At 38.2% G+C, this 24,317-nt stretch overlaps 1 protein-coding gene across 2 annotated transcripts in view; it reads left to right on the top strand.

The window, feature by feature from the left end:
- Window positions 1-742: 742 nt before the first annotated feature.
- SLC9A7 (solute carrier family 9 member A7) overlaps window positions 743-24,317 on the top strand; it is a 161,337-nt gene continuing 137,762 nt past the window's right edge. For both annotated transcript variants that reach the window (XM_045860498.1, XM_045860497.1), the window contains exon 1: window positions 743-1,153. In XM_045860498.1, coding sequence (XP_045716454.1) covers window positions 829-1,153 — 325 coding nt within the window. In that variant the 5' untranslated portion in view covers window positions 743-828. The remainder of the gene's footprint in view (window positions 1,154-24,317) is intronic.

The following is a 24,317-nucleotide window of genomic DNA, read 5'->3' as shown; positions in this document are numbered from 1 at the left end:
GTTCCACCACTCATCTACCTGGAATGGCAAGTGTTCAGCTCCTTCAGCCCTCTTCCCAGAATAAGGAGTGAGTCTATTTTTCAAGTGGTGAAGAATACATTTTGCTCTCCCCTCATTCCGACCCCTTGCGGGTCCTCGCTTTGGGACAGAGTAGAGCAGAGGTTTGAATAAAGCCTGGCAGATTCTGGGAAGCCCTGAAGGCTAGCAGGCACTATGAGTGGAAGGAGAGCTGTAAGGGGTAAGGTGGTTTCGTGGCTCCTCACTTCCTCCAGGGCCCCCACTTTATTGAGCTCAGGGTGGCTACACACACTATCTGAGATGAAACATTCTTCAGTGGCCCCGGAGAAAGGACTGAAGGCCACTCAGGGCGCAAATCCAAGCTGACGTTCCTGCCAGGCGGGTGACCTCTGGCGTCCCGTTTAGGGTATGTGGTGGCAAGGGCTCTAGAATCTGACCCCATGACCCCAGACGGCCTGGCCAGGTACGCCAGGACCCGGGGAGGAGCTCTGAGAAGCCAGGGGTTGGCAGCTGAGTCCGTGAGTCGAAGGGTGACAGCCAAACCTGCATTGGTGGCTCGACCGAGGGTAGGCACTGCGAGGCTCGGGGCAGAACAGGTGCGCGGGCGAGGGGGGGGTGGTGGGGGCGGTGCTTGGGGATCTTGCGCACTGCGCGCGCCCCTCCCCCTATCGAGCGCCAACGGGAGGAGGAGCTGCTGCTGCCACCACCACTCCAGCAGGTCTGCTGGTAGGAGTCAACTCGCCGATCTCGCCGATAGCGATAGCGCGGGCTGCAGGTCCACACGCCGGACAGACAGGCGGCTCTGAGGCCATGGAGCCAGGTGGTGATGACTCGGTGCGCTTTGGCCAGGGGCGGGCTGCCCAGGCGCTGCCAATGCGGTTGCTGCTGCTGCCGCTGTTGCTGGGTCGGGGGCTGCGTGTAGTGGCCGCGGCCTCCTCCTCTGGGGCGGCGGCTGAGGACAGCAGCGCCATGGAGGAGCTCGCTACTGAGAAGGAAGCGGAGGAGAGCCACAGGCAAGACAGCGTGAGCCTGCTCACTTTCATTCTGCTGCTCACGCTCACCATCCTCACCATCTGGCTCTTCAAGCACCGCCGGGTGCGCTTCCTGCACGAGACCGGGCTGGCTATGATCTATGGTGAGCACCCCGCTCCTGCCTATAACCCCAACACCTTTCGGGCAGCCTGGCCACTGCTTTCCTCTCTGTGCTTCACTGTGTTCCCCATCACTTGCAACGTGTTTTTTTTTTGTTGTTGTTTTTGCCTTTTTTCTTTCCCCGCTGCTACGGTGTTGGTTTCCAAGGTCAACTGTCTGCATTTTCTGGTTTTCTATTACTGTTGAAAAGAATTCAACCCCATTTAGACGTTTCTTAACGGGGAACCAGGAAAATGACAGGCACAAAGGTGGCCTGGTTCTGTCCACCGGGTTCTGACTTACCCTTGCCCCATCTCGCCCCGTACCCCTGCCCCAGTTCAGTTCAATAGAATGTGTGTGCCCTGGCGGGAGGTGGATGACCTCGCAGGGGACTGCGCTATCCTGGGAGGCAGGCCACAGTGAGGGTCAGGGCGAGGGCTGAGGGCTTCTTGGCTTTGGTATGGGCTGGGGTGGCCTGGTGGATGCTACATCCATGGGCAGCCTGTCTGGGGGTCCACTTCTGAGATGTGTTCCTTGGTCTCTAGTTAATAATGTGAGAGCATGAAGCACTGTGAAAGGTGATTGTAGTTCAGGACTCAGAGTGGTACACAGCCATGTTGGAACTAGTCCTGGAGATGGGCACGTCTTCCACCCTTATGTCCGGGGGGGAAGTTGTGCCCAGTTACTTGCCTTACTCCAAGAGGAGAGGAGTTTTTGTATTCCTCAGATTGTAACATGGACGTGACTTTGAAGATACATTTGTGAATGTATGAAGAGGCAAAGTAATGGTTTTAATTCTGGAGTCAGCCTTCTTTTGTTGTGAGGGGTGGGCTGTTGCCACCATCCTTTTCTGGATTTAATGGCACATGGTGTGTCACATGCACAGTGGTCAGTACAAATCTTCTGTCATTGTATGTGTCACTTAGCCACGATATGAATCATCCTTTCTTTCTCACTATGCCCCTAAACCCCACCCTGTCACTCCAAACAGGAACCAAGCATTCTCTTTTTGTAGAGTTAGGGCCCACATTGGCACGCTGATTTGAAATAGAAGAGCCCACCTCATGACCTGTCCCAAGAGGCAGCATTTTACTTTATCACTTATACTGGAAGGATTTCTCCATTCAATTTCCATTCAGGGTTCCCTGATAGAGAATGGAAAGAAGACACCTAAATCTTTAATGTGAAAATTACCCTTGGCCCTGGGAGTTGCTTCTCTTGGTTCTTGATTGGTTGTTGACAGCCCAGGCTAATGGCCACAAATGTTACAAAGTGCTGTCAGGAGCCCTCGGTTTTCAGGGTATCCACAGATCTTGAATGGAAACAGGACCAGGTCCAAAACTGAGTATGGTTACTGAAAATTACAGGTGTAAATACAAACTTTGGCCTTGATACTTGGTCATTCTTGAATTCTGTGGGTTGTGTCAGTTGGTGACAAATGTTTGATGCCAGGGCTGCATGTAAGTTAGGAGGTTTCCTCAGCAGAGAGCAAAGTGGGGAGTTAAAGCACATTATCATTTCTGGTGATTGATTCTAAGCCATAATGCAAATGAAGATTGCCTTTATATTACATAGATAGCCTTGAAAATATTTTTATTTTATAGCCCTTGTACCTGATTCATTAAAGTACAATGTAAAATATTTTAGAAGGTATCTTTGACAGGCTCATAAATACATGCTCAAGTGCATGGAAACCTAATGGGTGATTTAAAAATACATTTTCTGAGGAGTACTCCATGTTCTTAGGCTCTCAATCACCTTTATTTTAACGCTTAAAAACAGCAGTGGAATTTTCCTTTGCTGATATGTACTTTTTAGATTCATCACAAGCTTTTAGTCACTGGAGTTGTACTACAGTGTTTCATTTTGTGTTACTGAAATCTGGTTTAATTGGTGATTGTTCAGAAATGGCAGCATCATTTCATAGCATTCTGTGTAATTTTTGTACTATGTCTTTGGGTTTTAGTATTACTTTAAAATGTATTAAAAATTTTAGTTTGTCAATATGTAATGTCCTAGGTTATGCCAAATATTAATATTTTGATGTGAGTTGCTTATAATTGTGAGAAAATATTTCTCTCTGAGATAGTCTCTTTTATTTCAAGAACCCCCTCCCAATCTGAATTCTAATGTCATTTGATTAGCTAATTATTCATTATATACCGGAGACTATCGAAATTCTGATAAAAAATGCAGTATGAAAATCTTTGAACACTTAAGTGAATGCAGTGCAGGTTTTCAGGACTTCTCTTTTTTAGTAGTAAGAAATCAGATTGCATTTGTTGAGATCAATAGAGGAAGTGAGTAATTGTCCTGTTGTCTCTGAGTAATAAAGGACAAATGACACAAGAAATATTTTAGTATCTGCTGCATGCTGGGGGCCTCACTTCATTTCTGGAGGTAAACAATTTAACTTTTAAATATGAGCAAATTGTTATGAGTGAAAGAGTTCAACTGTGAATTTTAAAAGTCTTTGAAATTAAAAAAATCTGATTTCTGCCATATTTAAGTGGTACTTTAATCTGAGAGGGAAGACTTTTATATACAAATATATTAAATTGTCCCTGGCTGGTGTAGCTCAGTGGATTGAGCACAGGCCTGGGAACCAAAGGGCCACCAGTTCGATTCCCAGGCGGGGCACATGCCTGGGTTGCGGACCTGGTCCCCAGTTTGGGCCCTCGATAGGCAACGACACATTGATGTTTCTCTCCCTTTCTTTCTCTTTCCCTTTCCCTCCCTCTAAAAAATGAATGAATGAATGAATGAATGAATAAATAAAATTGTGATAATACATATATTTGCTAGTATATGTATTATATGTATTGGTTTCCTTGTAGAGGTGAAGGATAGGAACTAGGTGGCCATGACATAGGGATTGGAGGGAGACATCACTCTATACACTTTTGTGCTATTTGATTTTGACCTTTGAAAGCATGCCCATGCCTTCATTCTGTGGCATTTGTGATGGTATTTGAAGATGCTTCTCAGATCATCCAATTCGATGTCCATTTCTCCTTATTTAAATCACATTATGTTGTCAATTTCTGTTGTCAACTTTCAATTGTTGTCTGTACCTATGCAGCTTCTGGGATTGAGACAATAGGGGGAAAGGGGAAGCTATTTTCTTTCCCCTTTCTCTTCTTCTTTTTATCCCATTATTCCCAATAAATAGTTGATGTTAAATTAGGAGTGGTGTGCACAAATAGATCCAACAACTGCACTTATTTTGATGCAAAGGACCCAAAGACAGTAAAAGACAGATACATTGTGAATCCTTACCATTTAAATGGAAAGTAACTCCCCCTTCCACCAAGAGAGATTTATAAACACTCCTCCCTGACAACAGCCCCAGACAGCTACAAGGGAAGGTAACCACAGACCAGACTCCAGGGAAGTTGAAAGCAGTACCCCAGACCCTGTGATGGGAGCTTCATGGCAACAGCCAAGGCCACTAGTGAAACCTGTTTTGTCAGGAAAGGGAGCTCCCAGCTGCCTGGTTCTGTAGTGATTATGTGCCATCCTAAAGTTACTGGGCACAGCATGTCTGTGCAGCAGAAATAGCAAGTGTTTGAGGCAGGGAAAGCTGGTATAAACAGACTGCGTCAGTTAATTGTGGTTCTCTCTCATGTGTACAGTAGTTCCACTTCCCCCATAATATTTTTGTGACAACTGATATGGGTCCAAAATACCTAACTTGGCCATGCTAGTCTACCACCTGCTTCTTGTTTCCCTCCTGCTTCCTGCCTATTAACTTTTCCAAGCCCCTCCAGGTTCTGTGGCTTGTGGGCTCACTGTTGCTTTGTTGGAGCTGGATTACTTAAGTACAGACTGAGAGTGGGTTCACAGGCAAAATTTGAAAGGGGAAAATGTGATCTTTTGCAGTAGCATGAAATTAACATTTGAGCCTGTGAACAAACATTTCAGGACCACCTTCTTCCTGGTTAATCAAAAGCCCTCATTTTTTAAAGAACTTGTACTTTGGCCCTAGTTTGGGCAGCTCCATAGGGTCTCACTTTGGTACAGATTGCTTGGGTTCAAATGCTGGCCAGGTTACTTCTAAAGCTGTATATAACATTGGGTAAGCTCTCTGAGCCTTAGCTTCCTCTTTTAAAAAATGCAGACAGTGTCACTTACCTCACAGGATTATTGCATGAATGAGATACTCTAAAGGTCAAGTGCAGTTTCTGGCACTTAAACACTTAGTAAATATTAGTTTTCATTCTCACTGTAGACTTTGTGATTCTTTGCTACTTGAGCCTGGTTCAGTAGAGACCTAATATAATTCGACAATGCATTAGGATGCAGTTAGTAGGAGTGAGGAGAGCTGCAATTTTTTGTGGGCTATTTGTTAATACCTAGGAAAAAGAGGTACAATGGATCTACCCTACTCTTTTATCCAGCAGTCTCAACTATTAGACTTTATTCTTCAGAAATGCTTGCATTAGTATGCTACATTACTTTCACTGCAGCATTTGTTGCAGCAGAAACAAGTTGCAGTGCTCATCAAGAAGGGACTGGTTTAAATGTATAGCACATTCCTGCTAAGGAATACTATGCAGCTGATAAAAGAGGTATTTTGGGATCTCCTTTTAAGGCTGCTGTCTACATATACTGTTGTGGTAAAAACAAGGCACAGATCAGTTATGTGTAGTATTATCTCATTTATTCCTTAAAAATTATGTAATATATGTATGTAAACATGATGTGTAGACATTTATATATGACATATATGATTCCCTGGAAAGATACACAAACTTAGCAGTGGTTATGTTTTGGCAGTGGGTTCAGTTGTTGGGAGAGAAGGAGGGAGATGTTGCTTGATAGTCTTCTGAATGGTCTGAAATTCCTGTAACACTGACACAATACTTCTACAATTGAAACATTGTTCTAAAATAAAGCAAATGACTTTTATGTAGTAAAAATACATTAGAGATTGATTATTGTTATGTGGTAAGGTAGCATTAATTATTTAAAAGTTATGAATAGAACTAAAATGTGTGTTAAAGAAGAAAAAACAATATTTCTTCAAAGTGTTTCTTGGAACTTTCAGAAGTTAACCGTTTTAGAATGATGTAATTAGAAAAATCACCATTTTACAACCCTCAATGATAATTGATTTAGGGATTTTCAGTCAATTCAAGAGTTTTAGGTGAGATGCTGTTGGAGAACATGGTAGTTGCATGGTGTTGAGTATCACCCCACAGATTACTTGACTATCAAAGGAAGGGTGGAAATGTATGGCAATCTTAAAACCGACTTATCAAATTTATCCTCACTCCTTGTGGAACTCTCTAGTATTATGTGTCTCCTGATGTAATGTAATAGGAAGCATACAGCTTTATCTGTGTAGTATTCATCCTCCAAATGTTTCTTCTGAATCTAATTGAGGTTTTAGGCATATCTTCCAGTTTGTAGGAACTATAGGAGACAGACACAAATTATAAAATACCATGCGTAAACAAACATATCCAAGATATGGGACAATTTACAAGACAGCTAAGACAGTTACCCTGGTTTCTTCAAAAAGTCTTTGTCGAGGGAAACAAAAAGGCAGATAAGTGTTTGTTATGGACTGAACTGTACCTCCCCTGCAAATCCGTACAATGAAGTACAATCCCTAGTGTGATGGTACTTGCAAGTGGGGCCTTTGGGAGATGATTTGGGTTAGATGAGGTCATGAAGGTGAGTCTCCATGATGAGATTAGTGCCTTTATAAGAAGAGGAAGAAACCAGAGCTTTCCCTTTCTCTGCTGTGTGAAGATAACAGCAAGAAGGCAGCCATTTACAAGCCAAAAAGAGTGCTCTAACCAGACACTAAATCTACTGGCATCTCGATCTTGGACTTCCCAGCATCCAGAACTGTGAGAAATAAATGTTTTCTTTTAAGTCCTCACTTGAGAATATATTCATTGATTTTAGAAAGGAAAGGAGAGAGAGAAACATTGATTGGTTGTCTTCCATATATGTCTTGACTGGGAATCAAACTGGTAACTTAAGCATGTGCCCTGACCAGGAACCCAGACTGCAACTTTTGGTGCATGGTTCCACGCTCCAACCAACTGACCCATCCAGCCAGAGCAGAAATAAATGTTTGTTGTTTAAGCCATCCAGCCTAGTATTTTTTTCAGTAGTTTAAGAAGACTAAGACAGTGTTCTAAGTTAATAGACACAGAGACATAACCAAATGTAACACAGAAAACTTGACTGGCTTCTGGTTCATGAAAAAGGTGTAAAAATGTTTTGGGGACAGTCAGGAATATTTGAATGTGGACTTGGTGTTAGGTGATAGTAGGGAATTACTGTTATTTTTCTTAGGTATGATAATCAAGGTTATATAGGAGAATGTACTTAAGTCTTTGGAGACATAGGCTGAAGTATTTAGGGGTGAAGTGTATTAGAATGAGTCCTAATGTATGCAACTTACTTTAAAAAATTTCACTAAAAATAAACATGCCACATATAATATAGAGAAAAATATGGCACAATACTAGCAATTGTTAAATCTAGGTGGTGAGTGAAGAGGTGTGCTTTATACACTTCTTTCAACTATTTAGTATGTTTTGAAATTTTCATTAAAGTAGAAGATTGGGGAAGACATTAACCTCCCTATTAACCTGTTAGCTGGTAACCTGTTAAACTTCCTGCCTGAAAGATTATACAGGTGAGGTTGTATACATCCTGTTTGTTACTCTTATTAAACTCTTTCTGACACTGAGTAATGTTATTTGACATTAGTTTACATGTGATGATGTTAGGCTTACATGACTTGAGAATCAGTAACTCCTTTTTAATTTCAATTTTCATTTGTTTTTTTAATGTATTTTTAAGAAACTCTCTCATGCTACCTCCCCACTCTGAGAACCACTGATCTATTCTCCATCACTATAGTTTTGTGTTTTCAAATATGGTGTATAAATGGAAACTTTCAATATGTAAACTTTTGGGATTAGCTTTTTCACTCAGCATAATGCCTTTGAGATTTATCCATGTTGTTGCATGTATTTATAGTTAGCTCATTTTTATTGCTGAGTTAGATTTCATTTTATGGATATAACAGTTTGTTTATTTGTTTGTCAGTTAAAGGGCAGTTGGGTTGTTTCCAGGTTTTTGTGATTATGAATAGAGCTGCTGTAAATATTAGTTTATGGGGTTTTGTGTGAATGTATGTTTTCTCTTTTCTGTGGTAAATAACCAGGAATAGGAATGCTGGGTAATAGGGTAAGTGTAAGTTTAACTTTATAAGGAAACTTCCAAACTGTTTTCTGTAGTGGCTATACATTCCAACTAGCAATGTGTAAGAGTTCCAGTTGCTCCATGCTCTCTCCAGCACTTAGTATTGTTAGTATTTTTTATTTTAGTCATTCTAATAGATGTGTAGTAGTATCTCATTGCAGTTTTAATTTTTATTTCCCTAATGTTGAACATGTTTTCATGTGCTTATTTGCCATTCACATATCCTTTTTCAAGTGACTGTTCAAGTATTTTGCCTATTTTCTAATTGTATTATTTATTTTCTTTGAATTTTGAGAGTTCTTTATATATTCTGGATGCAACTCTTTTGTTAGATATGTAACTTGCAAATATTCTTTCCCATTTTGTAGCTTGTGTTTTCATTATCTTAACAGTGTCATTTGCAGAACAAACATTTTAAATTTCAATGCAGTCCAATTTATTAACTTCTCCTTTTTTATTGATTATACTTTGGGTTGTCATGTCTAAAAACTCATTGCTTAACCCCAGGTCAAGGTTTTCTCTTGCCCTGCCTGGTGTGGCTCAGTGGATTGAGTGCCAGCCTGTGAACTGAAAGGTTGCAGGTTCGATTTCTAGTCAGGGCACATGCCTGGGTTGCAGGCCAGTCCCCCAGCTGGGGCATGTGAGAATCTGGTGTTTCTCTCCCTCTCTTTATCCCTCCCTTCCTCTCTCTAAAAATCAATAAATAAAATTATTTTAAAAATTAAAAAAAGATTTTCTCATATGTTTTCTTCTAAAAGTTACAGTTTTGCATCTCACATTTATATCTGTGATTTATTTTGAGTTATTTTTTGTAAAAGGTATAAGGTATAGGTTGAGGTTCATTTCTTAATATATCAGTGTTTAATTTTTCCAACATTTTTGTTAAAAAGATGATTTTTCCTTTATTAAATTACTCTTGCACTTTGTCCAAAATCAATTGCTGATATTTATGTGGATATATTTATGGACTTTGTATTATGTTCCACTTATCTCTGTATCTAGCTTTTTGCCAATACCACACCATCTTGCTTACTGCAGCTTTCAAGTGGATCTTAAAATTGAGTCCCTTCAACTTAATTCTTTGTGAAAATTATTCTAGCTTGAATATTGTATATTAATTTTCTTTTAAAGACTTAATTTATTAAGTTCTAGAGAGAGAGGCAGGGAGGGAGAGAAACATTGATTGGCTGCTTCCCACATGCCACCAACTGGGGACTCTGTCTGCAACCCAGGCATGTGCCCTAACTGGGAATCAAACTGGTGACCCCCTGGCTCCCAGGCCAGTGTTCAACTCACCAAGCCACACTAGATAGGCCAAATATTCTATATTCTTAATGATTTCCTATGAAGTTCTATCAATTTTTCACCACATTCAATTTTAGAACATTTTCATCACCCCCACAAGACACCCTGTACCCGTTAGTAGTCACATCTTGTTTTCTCCCAATACCTCCAGCCCTAGACGACTATCATTTTACTTTCTGTTTCCATGGAGTTGCTTATTTTGAACATTTTATATAAATGGAATTATACGATGTGTGGTCCTTTGTGACTGGTTTCTTTCACTTAGCGTACTGTTTTCAAGGTTTATTCATGTTGTAGCATATGTCATTACTTCATTTACTTTATAGGTGACTACTCTTCTACTGTATGAATATACTATATTTTATTTATCCCTTGAGTTGATGAAAATTTGGGTTATTTTCACTTTTTGGTTATTATGAATAATGTTTCTACAAACATTTGTGAACAAGTTTTTGTGTGGCCATTTCTCATGGGTATATACTTACAAGTAGAATTGTTGGGCATATTTTTATGTTTGACACATTTATGTCTTTATATTTAAAGTGAGTTTCTTGTAGATCGCATGTAGGTGGGTCTTGCTTTTAAAAAAAAACTGATGTGATAATCTCTGCCTTTTATTGGGATGTTTTATCCATTTACTTTGATGTGAGTATTGCTATGGTTATTTTGAATTTGTGATCTTGCTATTCATTTTCAATTTGTTCCATTTGTTTTTTCCCCTTTTCTTACTTTTTTGCCTTCTTTTTAATTACTCAAGTATTTTAAAATTCCACTTTATTTCCTTATAGCTTATTAACCATAACTCATTGTTTTGTTATTTTAGTTGTTACTTCATGATTTATAGTATACATGTTTAACTGGTCACAATCTACCTTGAAGTGATATTATGTAACTTCAGATTTAGTATAAGGATGTTACAATAACATGCTTCCATTTTTTCCCTCTAAAGCTTTGATATTTTTCTGTGCATTTTACTTTCACAGGGTAAAAACCCCATAATCCATTGTTATTACTTTTGTTTAAACAGTTATTTTAAAAGACATTTAAATATTGGGGTACATAAGTTCTTTTGGATTGATGTTTCAGGGTTCTTAGGATATAATCCTAGCAGTGGAATTGCTGGGTCACAAAGCAGATCCATTTTTAGCACAATTTACAATAGCCAAGTGTTGGAAGCAACCTAGATGCCCATCAGTAAATGAATGGATCAAAAAACTATGGTACATTTACACAATGGAATTCTATGCAGCAGAAAGAAAGAAGGAGCTCCTACTCTTTGCAACAGCATGGGTGCAACTGGAAAACATTATGCTAAACAAAATAAGCCAGGCAGTGAAAGACAAATACCATATGATCTCACTTTTTTTTAAAGATTTTATTTATTTATTTTTAGGGAGGGAAGAGAGGGAGAGAGAGAGAGAGAGAGAGAGAGAAACATCAATGTGCAGTTGCTGGGGGTTATGGCCTGCAACCCAGGAATGTACCCTGGCTGGGAATCAAACCTGGGACACTTTGGTTCCCAGCCCGCGCTCAATCCACTGAGCTACGCCAGCCAGGGCTTGATCTCGCTTTTAACAGGAACCTAAACAACAACAAAAAGAAACAAGCAAATTATAACCAAAGACACTGAAATAGAGAACAGACTGACAGTACTCAGAGGGGAGGGGAGAAGAGAGGGAATTTCAGGGGAAAAGGAGAAGGGTTTACAGGAACAAGTATAAAGGATACATGGATAAAAAACTAGGGGCAGGTGGAAATGGGAGGGAGGAGGGGAGGGCTGGGTGGGTGGGTTGGGATGGGAGTAAAAGATAGAAAATTGTACTGCAACAACAATTAAAATAAAATTTAAAAATAAACGACACTTAAATAATAAGAAGTAAATGTTAAAGGGTAATATATTATTGATATCTATATTCTATTTCCAGTGCTCTTTGGTCCATTGTTTCTTATTTCCATCTGGTGTCAGTTTCCTTCTGCTAGGAGGATATGCTTTAACATTTCTTGTAGTGTGGATAGCTGATGATGAATTCTTTCAGTTTTTGTGTGTGTGAATATGTCTTTATTTTCACCTTCATTTTGAAAGATGTTTTTGTGGAGTATAGAATTCTAGGCTGTTTTTTTCCCTTTCTCCTTTTCTTGCTCCATCATCTTTTTGCTTATACTGTTTCTCATCCTTGTCTTTGTTCCTCTGTATATAACATGTCTTTCTCCTCCAGCTGCTTTTAAGATTTTTTTGTTTATTACTGGTTTTGAGCAATTTAAATGTAGCTTACCTTGGTGTAGTTTTCTTCATATTTCTTTTCCTTTGGATTCGTTTGGTTTCCCGGGTCTGTGGTTTTATAGTTTTTATTAAGTTTGGAAAAATTTTGGCAATTATTTCTTCATATATTATTTCTATCTTTTCCATATTTATGGACACCAGTTTCCTGTACATTAGACCATTTCAAGTTGTTCTGCAGCTCACTGTTCTACAGCTCTACAGCATTTTCAAGTTTTTTCTTTGTGTCTTATCTTGGAATTTTTTTCCTGTGCCCTTCTTAACCCACCTTTTCTTCCATAATATCTAATCTGTCATTAATTCTATCTAGTGTATTTTTCATCTCAGATATTATAGTTTTTATACTCAGAAGTTGCATTTGGGTCTTTTAAAAATATTGTCCATGTCTCTTCTTAACTTTATGAACATACATATGTTACAATTGTTTTAAAACCTTTCTCTGGTACTTAAAAATTTTGAGTCTGTTTTACTTGATTGATTATCCTCCTTATTGGCTTCATTTTCCTACCTCTTTGTATGCCTGCTAATCTTTAGTTGGATGGCAGACATTGTGAATTTTGCCTTCTTAGATACTAGATGTTTTTGTATATTTTACTATTAATCTTCTTGAGGTTTGTTCCTAGATACTGCTAATTTACTTGGAAATAGTTTTATCCTTAGGGGTTCTGCTTTTATGATTTGTTAGGTATGACTGCAGGAGTACTCATTCTAGGTCTAGTTATTCCCACTATTGAGACAAGACAATCCTGACTATTTTACCCAATGCCCTATAAATTGTGAGGTTTTCCACTCTGGCTCACGGGACAGGTACTATTCCAATAGCCAGGTACTGTTTTCCCCCATATTTTCAGATTATTCTTTCCCTTATGTGTGTATGCTGATCTCTGTTGAATACCCAAGGAAGAGACCCCCTGTGGATTACCAGGATTCTCTTTCTGTGCATGTCTCCTCTCTAGTATTCTGTCCTATGACTTCAGCTGCTTTTATTTATTTTTAAAAAACATTTTATTTATTTATTTTTAGAGAGGGAGGGCAAGGAGGAAAAAGAGAGAAACATCAATGTATGGTTGCTTCTTCAGTGCCCCCTGCTGGGGACTTGGCCTGCAACCCAGGCATGTGCCCTGACTGAGAATTGAACCAGTGACCCTTCGGTTTGCAGGTTGGCAGTCCACTGAGCCACATTAGCCAGGGCTGACTTCAGCTGCTTTTATATCCAGACTCTAAGCTTTGTCAATTTAAAGAGTCTGCTAGAGTTTCTCCTCCAAGTTTTGTAGCTTGGAGACTCTCTTAAGGCAGTAAGCTGGAGCAATCATAAGGCTCACCTCATTTTCCCTACCCCACCCCCCATCTCTCAAGGATTACTGTTCTTCATTGCCTGATGTCCAAGATCTTGAAATTCATTATTCATGTATTATTTTGTTTTTGTTTCAGTCATGAAGATAAGTCCAGTCCCTGTTTATCTGTCTTGTCTGGAATTGGAAGCCTTAATTCCATAAAGGAGTTTTGGTCTTCTTTTCTTGCCATTGTAACCCCCATACACACACACTGTCTTTTGGTATTTATTTTTCTTGAGCTGTTGACTTTAGGTGTATTTTTATGCAGTTATACATGTTTACAGACACACGTTTAAAACAAGCCTATCATGGACTATCTTATTCTAGTCTAGGAATCTGTTGGCTACTGTACATTTTTGCTGCTGAGGGAACTGGGGAAAGTTGCATTCGTTAATGGAGTAGGCTATGAATGAGCCAGAGTGATTCTCTTCAGTTGTATGAATGAGAGAATTGTCTATTTTCAATGGCAGTGTTGTGCAGAGTGTTTATGATGGCACTGAAGAGAGATACAGACAAGATGGTAATACTGTAGTGATTTTTATCTATTGTGGGGAAATGTAGTAAAGGGTAAAACTCTGAAATGTCAGATGAAGTCCTCCCAGTCCACTCAGGAAAAAAAGAGGCAAATAGTTCAGTAGGAGGCAACTGTGAAACAAGGCATTGGAAAAGCTGAGAAGCCAAACAGTGTGCACTGAAGCCACTTAGTGATAAGCAACAGCAGGAAGCCACTGTCACCTCTAGGGATGACATGGGGAGAAGGTGGCATTGCCAGAGACCAAGAATGAGGTCTCCTGGAAGGAACTGGAACCACTGTGGGGCTGCCTAGTGAGATGTAGGAGCTAGAAGGAGGGATATCTGGTGGGAGCTTCAGCCATATAGATCACATAGCCATTGCCTGAGAGAAAGAGAGGAACAGAAGAAGGGGAAAAAGGGAGAGAGTATGAGTGTGTACACAAACAGCTGAGAAGTAGAGATACCCTGGCTGCTTCTTTCTTCTTACCCTCTAGTCTCTCACCAGTGCCACCCACTGATATATCTAACTGGAAGTCACTTGGAAGGAGGCCTGGAAATGTATTTTACAGGAATCACACCTCTCCTCTTCATTCCCTGCCTCCCCACAACATGTAGCAGAGCCATAAAAGACAGAAAATGGATCTGAAGGCACATTAGCTTAGGAATGGCATGAGGACCTTTCCTCAAATTGAATACCTATTTTGGTGTGCAGTGTTCCCAATACCTATATATGGCCCAGAAGTAAGGAAAAAAGCTGTGTGGTTAGGATAAAAAGAACCAGTATCTCTATCAGCAGACTCTGAGAGAAAGGAAGCTAGGTGTTGAGGCAAAAGCTGGATTTACTGTGGTAATGTATGCCTAAAAGATGAGCTGAGGTATCTATGATGAACAGTTGTTCACATTTGAAATGTTAAGTATGTACATGAAAAACCCCACACCAACTATTTTGTAAGATTGTATCAATGCTGTTTTTTATTATATATTATTAAGGCAGAGGAAGTGGTGGTAGATATGAGGAGAGAAGGAAGTACTCTTGTTTTGAGGGGTTTTCAAATGATCTTCAATTGAAATATTTTCCTCTGTAGTTCTTAACTAGCTGGGCATTCTGCTGCACCACTGTTGATATCATCCATGATGTCATGTGGGTAGTGGCCATTGACATTGCAGCCCACAGACTGGGAAATCTGCAGGATCTCTTTAATGGTTCTAGAGAGTTCTCTAGCTAAAGATCAGTGCTGCATCTATTGGGCAATGTTGACAATGCCATCAAAAGTGGTATTTCCACTGTGTAATTTTTTTGCTTCTTTCTATCTTTTGGTGGTTCTTTGAGGGCTTTGATGATCAGGGCAGAGGCAGAAGGCACTACCTCCATCTGGGCCTGTCTTGTTCTGAATGGTTAGTTTCACTGTAATCCTCAGACCCTTCCAATCACTGGTTGCTTTGGTGATGTTATCACCAATCTTTTTTGGAGACAGGCCAAGGGGGCTGATCTTGGAGGCCAGGGCAGACCTGGCACCAAACTTCCACACCAGTTCACCTCGGGTATATGACTTTGATTTCACTGGGGTTGAACTTTGGCAGCATGGTGGAGGCAGCTGATGTCAGATGAATGTGGATTCAGGGTGGCCAAAGAAAGTTGCACCTTCACCCACTCCTAGCTAAAAGCTGAAAGGGAAGGACTCTTTTATATAGTGTAACTAACATTATAATTTGATGTGCACAATAATTACTTTACCAGAAAAATGGTACAAATTTCCATAATGATGTCTTTTGTTTTTATAGTCCCACCATAGCAATGATACCCTAACATCTCTAGGGCTTTTTTGATGAGTTCAATCAGGGAAACTGTGCCTGTAGAGGATACCGATCTCTCTGACTCCATGTTACTTAGTTTTATGGCAATATTTATTCAATTTCTACAATTCAGCTATTGTTTGGAAAATTCCTAATTAGAGTTGGGGAATCTATAAAAGAGGACATCTGCAGGGGAGTATGTCAGTTAAGCACTTGCTGTGTTCTCAGTCTCCTGCACCGGGATGGAGGATCTGGTTGGGCCAATGATATCAGGTCAAAGGTATGACACAGATTTGAACAGTTTGTTCAACTCAAAAGGCCAAATGGATATCAAGCATTTATGTGTTATAAGAACAAAAAGTTAGTGAAAACAAGTTCTTTATTTAATTGGAATTATAGATACTCAGATAAGAATATCAGTTATTTCAAACTGATCAAAAACTTTGATTAGGTACTAAAGTATAGGAATTTCCTATCTTTCTATCTTTTTCTAACAAAATGTTCAATGAACTGTTACTTAGTAAATTGTAATTTGATTGACACAGTGTTTTAAAAAATTTTTAATTGATTTTAGACACAGAGAGGAAGCGGGGGGAGGGGGGAGAGGGAGAAACATTAATTTCTTGTTCCACCTAATTATACATTTATTGGTTGTTCTTTTATTTTTTAAAAAGATTTTATTTATTTATTTTTAGAGAGTGGGTAAGGGAGTAGAAAGAGGGAAAGAAACATCGATGTATGAGAAACATAAATTGGTTGCCTCTTGCACTCCCCCAACTGGGGACCTGGCTGGCAACCCAGGCATGTGCCCTGACTGGGAATCAAACCTGCAACCTTGGGGTATCAGGACAGTGCTCTAACCAACAGAGGACCTGGCCAGGGCGACAGTCTTTTAATATTTCAAATATCTCTTCCTTGTGCAAAAAGGCTGCATATAATATACACGTACTATTGACTGAGTATAAATGAATTAGGAGGCTTTGTCTAGGAATACATGATAAAGATTTATTTGAGGGTTTTAGGATTTGCAAATCAAAAACCCAACTAGGCAATACCCAAGAGTGTTCAAAAGAAGAAAGAAAGGCTGAGTGTTCTTACAGTAAAAAACACAATCTTAAGAAAAACAAGTCCTGCATTCTTAGCCTCTGGATTGGTCCGAGATGGTAATCTTCCAGATGTCTGGTGGTCTGGATAATGGATATAAGGTGTTCTGCACATGTGAACATTATTTCTTAAGTTCTTCAGAGGGTCATCTGTGTAATTTATGTATGTCTCCAGGCATTGATGCATTTTGAACCAAAAAGTTCAAAAGTTTAAGTCATTAGGCTAAAGTAAAATAAAATATATTCCTTATGCATTATCCCCTTTAGTCCAAATTAGTTTTGTCAGCTTGACTATATGGACTCCATTTTAAGTCTGTTTAGCTATACTGACTTCACCTTGTTTTCTTCACTGATTTCTCAGTACACTTGAAAAACTGAAAAATTGCCTTCTGATTTTAGCTCAGAGATATACACTGTAGAACTCTTGTCCTTACAACAAGAAAAAAGCTGGACAAATTGCAAATTAATAAGTTTTCATCAACCCAACAGAAAACTGAGATTAAGGGCAAATCGCTAACCCAAAATCAGGAGAGATACAGGTGCCACTGCAGGGAAAAACAGACCTGACCTTATGCTTACCTGGAACAAACACTGCTGAATGTCATATAAGCCCATAAGATTAAACTAGAAATTTTTAAAGAATTGCTAAAGGTTGGGGACCAAGGATATAGGAAGTTCTCGCCCTCTTGTAGATTTTTCCTTCAGGACCGCACCAGGTACTCACAGGGAAGATTAGGAAGAGTTCTAAGAAAGTTTCTACCATGTGCTGGCTGGGCTATGTGAATAGCCACTCCCAAAAATCTACCCAGAAATTTCTCCCCATCTCCCTAAGGAAGAAAAGTCTTAATCTTCAAGAAAAAGGATAACAACAATTGAGGGCACTGGTCAAAACCCATTGCAGCTGGGGAAGGGAAACAGGAAAACAAAGAAGCTCTACTTTTGGGGGAGGTCATGAATACCTGCTAGGCCCAGAATTATGTGGGAGGAGAATCAGGAATGCTTATGAAGACCACAATCACAGGATCAAGGGTCACAGTGACTACCTAATATTGGGTACTAATTGGAACACAAAGAATGCCTCCATCTCCCACCTCCCCACTACCAAGCTAACAAGCATCAAATAAAAATAGAAATAGAAGTGATAAAATGAAATAATAAAAATGCTCAATAAAGCCTAGAGAAAGCATAAGAGGAAAAAAAGAAACAAAGAACAAATGGAACAATTAAAAAACAGCTAACAAGAGAGTAGATTTTAATCCCACCATATCAGTTATCACTTTAAATGTGAAATATAAATGGTCTAAAAGACAGATAGTTGGATTGGATAAAAATAGAAAACACAACTGCATAATGTTAATGAGAAACTGACTTTAAATGTAAAGACATATATATTGGGTTGGCCAACAGTCCTTTTAGTGTTTCCTGTAAAATAAATTTTTCATTTTCACTAATAACTTTATTGATTTGGATATTTTGAGTATGTTGGCTATCTCCCATGTGGTATAACATTGACTGTTCTCAACTAATGTCTTGATTTAATTGCTGTTAACTTCAAGTTGTCTGCCCTACCATGGAGCATTGTCCAGTGAGAAATCTCCAGTACAAAACTTTGCAAACCACTTTTGACACATTAGATCAGTCACAGCACCTTCTCCATACAATGCACTTCAGTTGGTTTCTACCTTTCTTGAAATAATAAAGCATAATATGCCAAAAACTTTGCATATTTTTCCATCTTCTATGTTAAAATGGCTACACAAAAATTCACCAACTTGGTAAGTTTTTTTACTAAAAAATTTTTAATATTATTTTTATTTAATATTTATTGTATTTTTTTCCATTACCATTTCATCCCCTTACACCCTCCTCCCTACAGCAATCACCACACTGTTGTCCATGTCCCTGAGTCCTTTTTCCTTTTTGCTCAATCCCACCATCCCTGAACCTCCCCCACTCCCAGCTATCATCCTGCTCTGCATCTATGAGTCTATCCCCAGTTTCCTTGATAATTCAGTGTGTTCACTAGATTCCACATATGAGTGAAATCATATGGTATTTGTCTTTCTCTGACTGGCCCATTTCACTTAGTATAATGTTCTCAAGGTCCATACATACTGTTGCAAAGGGTAAAATTTTCTTCTTTTTTACAGCTGAGTAGTATCCCATTGTGTAAATGTCGTATAGTTGTTTTATCCGCTCACCTACTGGTGGACACTTGGGCTTCTTCCATATCTTGGTAATTGTAAATAATGCTGCAATGAATGTAGGGAGTGCTTATGTTTTTTCAAATTAGTGTTTTGGTTCCTTGTGATATATTCCCAGAAGTGGGATGGCTGGGTCAAAAGGCAGATCCATTTTTAATTTTTTGAGGTATCTCCATATTGCTTCCATAGTGGCTGCACCAATCTGCATTCACACCGAAAGTGCAAAAGTGCTCCCCTTTCTCTACATTCTCACCAGCACTTGATTTTGGTTGATTTATTGATGATACCATTCTGACTGATGTGAGGTGATATCTCATTGTGGTTTTAATTTGCATTTCTCTAATGATTAGTAACATTGAGCATCTTTTCACATCTCTATTGGCCATCTGTATGTCCTCATTGGAGAACTGTCTGTTCAGGTCCTTTGCCCATTTTTTAATTGGGTTGTTTGTTTTTTCGTGTTGAGTGTTGTAAGTTCTTTATAAATTTTGGATAATAACCCCTTATCAGATCTATTGGAGAATATATTCTTCCATTCAGTGAGTTGTCTTTTTATGTTTTCATGATTTCCTTTGCTGTGCAAAAACATTTTAGTTTTGATGAAGTCCCATTTGTTTCTTTTTTCTTTCGTTTCCCTTGCTTGGAGAGTTATATCTGATAAAATATATTGCTATGAGCAATGTCTGAGATTTTGCTGCTTGTTACTTTTCTATGATTTTTATGGTTTCAGGTTTAACATTTAACATTTGATCCATTTTGAATTTATTCTTGTATGTGGTATAAGAAAATGGTCTACTTTCATTTTTCTGCATTTATCTTTCCAATTTCCCAACACCATTTACTTAATGAAATATCGTTAGTCCATTGAATGGGCTTGCTTCTTCTGTCGAATATTAATTGACAATAAAGGTGTGGGTTTATTTCTGGGACCTATATTCTGTTTCATTGATCTGTGTGTCTGTTTTCATGCCAGTACCATACTTTTTTTATTACTATGGCCTTATTGTATAGTTTGATATCAGGTAGCGTGATTCCTCCAACTTTGTTCTTCTTTCTCAGGATCGCTGTTCCTATGTGGGGCCTTTGTGGTTCCATATCAATTTAAAAAAATTAAAAATATTTTTTTATTTATTTTAGAGAGGGGAAGGGAGGGAAAGAGAGGGAGAGAAGCATCAGTATGTGGTTGCCTCTTGTGTGCTACCTACTGAGTACCTGGCCTGCAACCCAGGCATGTGCCCTAGCCTGGGAATCTAACTTTGGTTCTCAGGGGCACTCAATCCACTGAGTCATGCCAAGGAAGGCTGGTTCCATACCAGTATTTACAATATTTGTTCTAGTTCTGTGAAATACATATTTGGAATCTTAATAGGAATTGCATTGAATCTGTAGATTGCTTTGTGTAGTATGGACATTTTAATGATGTTAATTCTTCCTATCCATGAACATGGTACATGCTTCTACTTATTTATATCTTCTTCAATTTCTTTCTTCAGTGTCTTATTTTATGAGTATAGGTCTTTTACATCCTTGGTTAGGTTTATCCCTAGGTATTTTATTCTTTTTGTAGCAATTGTGAATTGGGTTTGTTTTTTTTTTAAATTTCCCTTTCTGTTAGTTCATTATTGGCATGTAAAAATGCAACTGATTTCTGGGTATTAATTTTGTAGCCTGCTACTTGGCTGAATTCATTTGTCAGTTCTAGTAGTTTCTTGGTGGATTCTTTGGTGTTTTATGTGTACCATATCATGTTTCTGCAAATAATGACAGTTTTACTTCTTCCTTTCCAATTTGGGTGTCTTTTATTTCTTCTTCTTGTCTGATTGCTGTGGCTAGGACTTCCAGTACTATGTTGAATAAGATAGGTGAAGTGGACATCCCTGTCTTGTTCCTGATCTTAAGTGGAATGCTTGTAGTTTTTGCCCATTGACTATGACACTGGCAGTGAGTTTGTCATATATGACCTTTATTATGTTTAGGTATGTTTCTCTAATCCCATGTTGCTGAGAGTTTTTATCATAAATGGGTGCTGGATTTTATCAAATGCTTTTTCAGCATTTATTGATATGATCATGTAGTTTTTATCCTTCATTTTGATTATGTGTTGTATTACATTTATTGATTTGTGAATGTTGTACCAACCTTGCATTCTTGGAATAAATCCCACTTGATCATGGTGTATGATGGTTTGATGAATTATTGTATTCAATTTGCTAATATTTTGTTGAGGGTTTTACCATCTATGTTCATCTGGTGTGTTGACCTATACTTTTCATTGCTGTGTATCTGGTTTTGGATTTAAGATAATGCTGGTCTTGTAAAATGAGTTTGGGAGCCTTCGCTCCTCTTGAATTTTATGAAGTAGTTTGAGAAGGAGAGGTGTTAGTTCTTCTCGGAATGTTTGGTAAAATTCACCTGTGAGGCCATGTGGTGCTGGGCCTCTGTTTGTTGGGAGTCTTTTTAGTTTTGCTTAAACTTCACTAGGTGTAATCTGTCTATTCAGATTCTCTGATTCTTCCTTATTTTGTTTTGGAAGGTTGTATGTTCTAGGAATTCATCCATTTCGTTGAGATTGTCCAGTTTGTTGGCATATAGTAGGTCATAATATTTTCTTATAATCCTTTGTACTTCTTTGGTGTCATTTGTTATTTCTCCTCTTTCATTTTTTATTTTATTTATTTGGGTCATCTCTCTTTTTTTCTTGGTGAGTCTGGGTAATGATTTATCCATCTTGTTTATGTTTTTCCTAGAACCAGCTCTTGGATCATTGATGTTTTATATCTTTTTTAGACTCTATTTCATTTATTTCTGCTCTGATCTTTATTATTTCATTCATCTTACTCCCTTTGGGCTTTGTTGCTCTTTTTCAAGTTCCTTTAAGAGTTAAGTGAGATTGTTTATTTGAGATTTCTGTTGTTTCTTGAGATAGGCCTGTAATGCTGTCAATTTCCCTCTTAGGATTGCTTTCACAGTGTCCCACAGATTTTGGATTGTTGTATCCTCATTTTCATTTGTTTCAATGTATCTTTTGATTTCTTCCTTGATTTCATCACATTCATTGTTTAATAACATGTTATTTAGCTTCCATTCTTTGCATGGTTTTCAGTGTTATTCTTGTGATTGATTTCTAGTTTCATAGCATTGTGGTCAGAGAAGATGCTTGATATGATCTTCTTAAATTTATTGAGACTTGTTTTGTGTCCTAGCATGTGGTGTATCCTAGAAAACATTCCACATGCACTTGAAAAGTATGTATATTCTATTGCTTTGGGGTGAAATGCTCTGAAAATATCAGTTAAATCCATTTGATCTGGTGTGTCATTTAAGGCTGCTGTCTCCTTATTGATTTTCTGTCTGGAAGATCTAGCCATTGAAGTTAGTGGGATGTTAAAATCCCTAACCATGATTGTATTTCTGTCAATCTCTCCCTTTATGTGCATCAAAATTTCCTTTACATAGTTAGGTGTTCCTAGGTTGGGTGTGTAAATGTTCACTAGGGCCATATCCAGTTATTGGATGGTTCCATTTATCATTAGATAGTATCCTCCTTTCTCTCTTAGCCTTTGTTATTTTTAAATTATATTTTAAGCTTCTGTTTTAAAGAATTTTGTTGGATGTAAGTATTGATACCCCATCTTTTTTTTCCTTTCCATTTGCATGAGATATCTTTCCTCATCTCTTCACTTTTAGTGTATGTATGTTTCGATCTGATATGGGTCTCTTGGAGGCAGCATATATACAGGTCTTGTTCCCTTACCCATTCAGCTACCCAGTATCTTTTGGTTGAAGCATTTAAGCCATTTACATTTAAGGTGATTATTGATAGATATGTATTTAGTGCCATTTTATTGTTAGATAGTTTTCCTCTGTTTTTTCCTGCTTTTTCTTTTTCTTAAAGCAAGCCCTTTAACATTTGTTGCAGTACTGGTTTGGTGTTAACAAATTCCTTTAGCTTTTTCTTTTATGGGAAGCTCCTTACTTCCCTTGGATTTTTTTTTTTTGACATTCATATTGATTTACTGGCTAAACATCACACTTAGAATTTATGATATGTACACTAATTTCATATATTTGTTGGCATTGTCCAAAATATTGTTTTATTCTTTAATGGAAAAAGCCTTTAAGTCCCTTGAATTTTAAATGATAGCCTTGGTGGGTAAATTAGCCTGGGTAGTAGGTCCTTGGTTTTCATCACCTTAAATATTTCATGTCACTCTCTTCTGCCTGAAATGTTTCTGTTGAGAAATGAGATAAAAGTCTAATTGGAGCTCCACTTTTCATAACTACCTGCTTTTCTCTTGCAGTTTTTAGGATTCTCTCCTTGTCTTTAAGCCTTGTCATTTTAATTATCATGTGTTTTGGTGTAGGACTCTTTGGCCTCTTTAGACAAACCTCTAAAACACTATGCTACATGAAAAAAAAAACATGCTAAATGAAAAAAAAATCCCACCTCCTATGGGATTCCATTTATAGGAAATGTTTAGAAAAGGCAAATGTAATAAAAAATTATATTAGTGGTTACCTGGAGCTGGGGGTGGAAACAGGTATTAATGTAAGTGGGTACCAGGGATCTTATTAAGAGGATGGCAATAATAGTTGCATAACTTGGTAAATTTACTAAAAACTATTTAATTATACACTTAAATTAGGTGGATTTTATGGAATGTATATTATATCTCAATGAAGTTGTCTTTTTCTTAAAAATGAAGGTGAGCCCTTGGCTGGTGTGGCTCAGTGGATTGAGTGCCAGCCTGTGAACCAAAGGGCCATAGGTTCAATTCCAAGTCAGGGCACATGCCTGGGTTGCAGGCCAGGTCCCCAGTGGGTAGTGTGAAAGAGGCAACCACACATTGATGTTTCTCTCCCTTTCTTTCTCCCTCTTTTCCCCTCTCTAAAACAAACAAACAAACAAACAAAATCTTTTAAAAATGAAGATTAAATAATGATATTCTCAAATGAATAAAGGCTAAAAGATTATTTATCAGGTGAATCTTACAAAAATACTAAAGGAAGTCTTTTAGGCTAATAGGAAATGACACTGGACAATAACACAGATCCACACAAGGAAATAAAGACTAATGAAAATGTAAATATAAGCAACTATGAAAAAACCATTTAAATATATACATTTTCCTCTTTTGCTTGCTAAACTTTTAAAAACACAAAATTGAATTAAATAATAATGCTGTATTGTTGGGTTTGTACCATATACAGATGACATATATTTTAAGGTACTAGTATGAAGGAGATATGTGGATATGGAGCTAGAATCTAAGAAAGTTTCAATATTTTACTGGAATTAAATTAGCACCACACTGAAGTAGATTGTGATGAAGATGACTGATGACTATAGTAACCACTATGAAACTTTTAAAAAAACTAAAAAAATATAGTGAGAAAAATGAAA

The sequence above is a fragment of the Phyllostomus hastatus genome, unplaced genomic scaffold, assembly GCF_019186645.2.
Source record: "Phyllostomus hastatus isolate PE091 unplaced genomic scaffold, TTU_PhHast_1.1 phas_scaffold_200, whole genome shotgun sequence".
Lineage (NCBI taxonomy): Eukaryota > Metazoa > Chordata > Mammalia > Chiroptera > Phyllostomidae > Phyllostomus > Phyllostomus hastatus.
Note: the sequence above shows the minus strand (reverse complement) of the source record. Positions and strands in the feature narration are given on the sequence as shown.